At 56.3% G+C, this 5460-nt stretch overlaps 1 protein-coding gene across 1 annotated transcript; it reads right to left on the bottom strand.

The window, feature by feature from the left end:
* LOC139155948 (RAB6A-GEF complex partner protein 2-like) lies at positions 1 to 3723 on the bottom strand (the record flags this gene model as incomplete). Its single annotated transcript, XM_070731325.1, is given in 14 exon segments — positions 1 to 261; positions 263 to 372; positions 515 to 692; positions 776 to 819; positions 822 to 902; positions 1147 to 1222; positions 1225 to 1310; positions 1387 to 1513; positions 1515 to 1537; positions 1669 to 1678; positions 1680 to 1753; positions 2590 to 2707; positions 2709 to 2727; positions 3518 to 3723. Coding segments are annotated over 14 exon segments (1326 nt in total), but the record flags the coding sequence as incomplete, so codon positions are not given.
* Between the last annotated feature and the right edge of the window lie 1737 nt (positions 3724 to 5460).

Below are 5460 nucleotides of genomic sequence, written 5' to 3' on the forward strand. Positions count from 1 at the left end.
CCACAGGGGAAGGGACACACACCAGAGCTTCCTCCTGGGGCAGAAACTGGGCTGGGCTGGGGTGTGTGTGTGTGTGTGTGTGTGTGTTCAGAGAGCCTCCTGGGGCTTTGGGCGGGGAGTCTTCCAGGCCCCCAGCCCCCCCCCCTCAGATGGAGAGGGAGCATGCAGCTGGGCAGCTGGGAGGCGGAGGTGGGCCAGCAGGGGGCTGGTGGGCAGCACTTTGATGGGCAGGTCCCAGCTGAAAGTGTCCACGTCCATCTGGTTCCACTCCTGTCCAGCTGGCGGCTTCCGGCGGGTCCTTGGGAGCCACGGGCGCCTCGGCCACGTCCCGCAGCGTGACGAACTCAAAGTGGAGCCTCCACTGGAGAGACACTGTGGAAGGCAGGCAGGCACTCAGGGCCAGGGGAGCCAGGCAGGCCTGCCCACTGCCCCCCCACCCCCGTACCCCTCCCCGCCATCCCGGGTTGGGCAAGGGGAAGGAGGAGGCCCGTGGGGGTGGGGGCGGTGGGCTCACCAACGCTGGTGCTGAAGCTGGGGGCCGAGCTGAGCGGGATGGGCAGGCTGAAGCTGGTGCGGGCGGTGTGCAGGCAGGGCTCCTGGTGCCGGGCGTGGGTGCTGTAGGAGGGGGCCTGGCCCCTCTGCCGCTGGAAGGCCTCCTGGACGCGCTCCTCCGTCTGCAGGCTCACCAGGTACTGGCAGGGGAGGCAGCCAGTCGGCCAGGGAGCCCCCCCAATGCAGGCAGGAGCCCCCCGGAGCCCCCCCAGACCCCCCTCACCTGCAGGCAGGGCGTGTCCCCCTCGGAGAAGCTGAAGGTCCCACCACGTCCTCCCCAATCTTGTAGACCGTCTTGAAGAGGCAGAAGGTTGCCACGCGGCCCTGGGCGCTACTGATGTTGAACAGGTCTGGGGGCGGGGAGAGCGGGCAGTGGGGTGGGGGCTCCATGGCCCAGCAGGGGCTTATAGGGCTGACGGGGGCCCCCAGGATGGACAGACGAGGCCTGTTGTGCTCAGCCCGACACCGGCTGCCGATTCAGGGAGGGGCCGCTGGACTCCCAAGGGGGCATGATGGGAGGGGGCGCAGGGGGAAGGGACCACGATTTTGGTGGGGGCCGCGAGGGACGGTTGTCCGGAGGGAGGGGGCACTCACGCAAACTCCTCCGTGAAGTCGCGACCGTTAGGAGCTCGGTGGCCAGGTCCGCCAGGCGGAGGGCCTTCTTCTCGCGCCACTGCCCCCCTCCTCCTCCTCCTCCTCCAGGAAGGGGCTGGAGGGGGCCACGGCCTCGTCCTGGGGGAAGGGGTAGTCCCTGAGCCCTGGGCAGGCAGGGAGACAAAGTCAGGGGGCCTGGCGGGCTGGAGTCCGGGGGAGCGGGGGTCAAGGGGGCCTTACCCTGCAGCACCATCACCCGGAAGGGGACGCGGAGCAGCTTGATGGCCGAGTTCACCCGCTGGCAGCCGATGGTCAGTTTGTAGACGTACTTCACCGCCTGCCCACGGAAGGAGGGCGGCCCGTCCCCCCGGCAGCGTCTCGCAGTAAGAGTCTGGGGGCAGAGGGGGCAGGCCGGCCAAGATGGGGGCAGGCAGGGAAGGGGATTCCCTCCAGGGGGGTCCCCTCCTGCTCTCAGCCCTCCCCTCCGCCCCCCCCCCCCGCGGGAGGGAGGTCAGCACTCACAGCTCTTGGACCTCGCCGGGATCCAGCCTCAAGTCACAAAAGAGGATCTTTGGGGGTGTCGACAGGATGCACTGCCCCCGCTCCCCTGCAAGGCAACGCATGTCGCTAGTCCACAGCAAGGCCCTCCCTTCCTTTTTTTTTAAAATGCAACTTTTACTAAGAACCCTGGTTATAATAGTGAAATCTAATGCAAACTAGACCAAGAAAAGAGAAAAATAATAATAAAACGTCTTCCACCCTCCGTCACTAAAAAAATGTAGCCCCCCCCCTCCTCCCTTGTTCCGTCTGGGGCCCTGCGTCCAGCAACAGGCCCACGAAGGCTTCTCCACAGAAGTGACTTTTACTTTGAACGGCCTTTAGCTCATTCAAGAACGGTCACAATATTCTTCTTTTGAAATAATGAAATTATTTTGTTTTGTAAAAAAAAACCAAAGACAGGACAAAATCTATTTCCCAAGAGTAACTGTTCTTTACGTGAAAAATTTAACTCTGGAAGTTCCCCTATTCCAATTATATTCCGCGTATAATCTTCTTTGATCAAAATGCTTATTTTGCTGCTCGTTTCACGTTCAGGATGAAGGAAGACTCAAGGCCCAAACGTCTTGTAGGGTTAATGAGCAGTTTCCGAAAGCAATCAGCAAACGAGGATTGCAAAACCCCTTCCAAAGCCTCTGAGGCCCCTGTGAGCTAGATGGGGGGGCTGCCCCCATTGCCTTGGAAAGAAGCCCACCCCTCCTGCAGCCTCCCGGGGGTCCCCCGAAGCCCCTCTGCTTGGAGTGGACCTCCCGCCCTCTCCTTCAGGGGTCTGCCCACTGCCTCATGTGCCACGGATGTGGGCTCTGCTTTTGGGGTGGGTCTTCAGTGGACCTCCCCTCCCTCCCTCCCCCAGTGCCAGCTCCCCCTCGCGCCCCTCCCTGCTACCTCTGTTGGGCACGAAGACCGTCTCGCTCTCTGCCTGGGCGTCATAGCTGGCGTCCTGCACAGGCGGCAGTGCCACGCGGCTCTCACTGGCGTGCAGCTGGCAGTGGATCTGAGCGCTGGGCCCAGGCCAGGATCTCGCTGGAAGGAGGAGGAGGGGAGGAGAGTCCAGTGGGGGGAGGAAGACGACGCCCCTTTCCACAGCACATAGGCCACTTCTCACGTCAGGTCCACGCCCCCTCCCCTCTGGGACTACTCCGCTGCCCCCACGCCCTGCCCTGCCCTGGCAGGACCCCCCCTCCCTTGGGCACTTCTGGGGCAGGCTGGCAGGCTCCCAGGGGGAGAGGACCGGGCACGGGGCCTGCTCGGTTCACAAGCCCTTTTGCGCTGACGTTTCGGGGGAATTATCCCCTGACTCCTGCAGTGCTGGTGCTGCAGCTGGCTGCCCTCTCTTGGGCCACATTGAGTGGGGAGGGTCCGGGCGCTCAGGAGCCTGCCTTCCCTGGGCCACTCAGGACCCCCGAGAAGAGGCCCCGGCTGCCCTCTGAGGTCAGGCCACCGGCCCAACTGCTCAGGGGAGCAAGGAACCCCTCGAAAAGGGGGGGGGCTTTTCGCTCGCTTCATCACCAGACAACACATTTTTCATTAGGACCTAAATATTGTTTTGTTTTGGGGGCAGAATTCTGAAGACACTTTTTTCTGTTTTCCTTCCCTGAAATTGTCCCCGGTGTCGTTGGAGGGATGGTTTCGCCTCTTTTCCACCCTTGGTTCTCTCTCTCTCTTTCTCTCTCTCCTCTGTTTTCACACCTTTTACGGGGGAATTGTTGTAGGGCTGCTTTCATTTCGTCTATTTTAAATTGGTTTCGTTTTTTTCCTAGTTTGAATGTTTGTCTTATTTTGGGATTTTTTTCAATCTCTTCATTTTTCATACTGAAATATGTTCGCGTTGTGGTCCGCTCGCGTCCGGTGGAATTCAGACTCAGAGGAGGCGGAGACAGTGGGGACGCAGTGCAGGCGCCCTCCGTTCCTGCCACTGAGACTGGCGGCAAAGAGAGGGGGCAGGGCCAGGGGCGAAGGGAGGGCCAGCAGGGCGGGCGAGAGGAGTGCTGACTCAGGGGAAGGAGCCTCTTCTGGATGCTGGGGCGCGCAGGGCAACAACGCAGATCGTTTCGGCAACACCCGAGTATCGGCTATTATATTCGGTTTGTTTCCAAAGAGCCCATTCTTGGCTTTCCTAATGAGCTTCGGCCTCCCAGCTACTTTCTGATATCTACACTTTGAAATCTTGCTTCAGCTGGTAATTATTGCTGTGTTTATCTTCTCTCTGGGACTCTGGCCAACTGATAAGGCTTTGCTAGATTTGATTCTCATTTTGAAAAGACTTTTAAAGAACTCTTAAAAAGGCTGAGACTCTTTGTAAATATTAAATCTTTTTATTAGCTATTCCATCGGTGTGTATCTGATTATGGGGGGGGGGGGGGTTGGCACCGAGACAGAACAATTTTGTTTTTCTGTTTTTCTGATTATTACCCTGTTTTTTAATTGGATTTCAAAATATTTGGACTATAAATAGGGATAGAACGAGGAAATTACCATCATGTTCTTCATCAGCATCTATGCTATCAACACAAAGTCCACGACAGAAAATGACAAGACATGTCAACTACCCCTAAATCCTTCTCTTCTGAAGTTTTTGCTAACACAGAACTGCCAATGCAATACTCAGATTGAGGATTCCTTTTCCCCAAGTGCATTATTTTACATTTGGAAACATTAAACTGCAGTTTCCATTGCTTAGACCACTTATCTAGTAACGCTAAATCATTTGCCATATTACAGACGCCTCCAGGAATATCAACCCTATTGCACACTTTAGAGTCATCGGCAAATAGGCAAACCTTCCCTACCAAATCTTCCCCTATGTCACTCACAAACATATTAAAAAGAATAGGACCCAGAACAGACCCTTGTGGCACACCGCTTGTAACCTGTCTCTGGTCAGAATACTCGCCATTAACAATAACTCTCTGATGTCTACGCTTCAGCCAGCTGCAAATCCATTGAACTATCCAGGGATTAAGTCCAATCTTAAGCCATTCACATGTAAGCCATTCAATGATATTTCCTGTCTGCAGCATTTTGTTGTAACAATTCGGCCATTTTTATATTCAGCTGGTCAGGTATTTATATTATTATTGTTGTTGTTGTTATAATAATATGCATGCAAACTGTGGAGAAATTTTTATTAAAAAAGAAAGGCATTTATTGATTTGATTTGTAAGTTGCCCAATGAGCTGAGGTGGCGCAGTGGGTAGAGTGGAGTACTGAAGACCCTGAAGAGGTAGATCGGCAGGCCAGCGGTTCAAATCTCACCACCAGCTCAAGGTTGACTCAGCCTTCCCTCCTTCCGAGGGGGGTCAAATGAGGACCGGGATTGGGGGGGGGGCAATAGGCTGGCTCTGTGAAAAAAAGTGCTATTGCTAACATGTTGTCATTTTTAAAAACCCGGATAATAAACCCATTAATCAATCCCAAAGGACTCTGGGTGGCTTGCAAACAATAACCCCCACCCCCTGTGCTTCCTCTGTTGTGGCTGCCTGGCCTCTTTGCTTTGGCTCTGAGTGGCCCCTTGACTGCCCGTTCATTAACCTGTGACGCGAGTGGGTCAGCCCGAGGCCCCTTGCCCCGCCCCCGGCCAATGGGGAAGGTGCCTTTTCCCAGGGCTCCTGGCCACCTCCTGCCTTTTGAGCAGCCCCCTCCTTTCCTTGCACCCGGTGGGTGGTCGTTACTATTGAGCGCAACGTTCTACATTTCCCAGTGTGTAAGAAGCGTTTGGTCAGCCAAGTGCTCCAGTGGGCTTCTGAACTCGGAGTC

This window comes from Erythrolamprus reginae, unplaced genomic scaffold, assembly GCF_031021105.1.
Source record: "Erythrolamprus reginae isolate rEryReg1 unplaced genomic scaffold, rEryReg1.hap1 scaffold_149, whole genome shotgun sequence".
Lineage (NCBI taxonomy): Eukaryota > Metazoa > Chordata > Lepidosauria > Squamata > Dipsadidae > Erythrolamprus > Erythrolamprus reginae.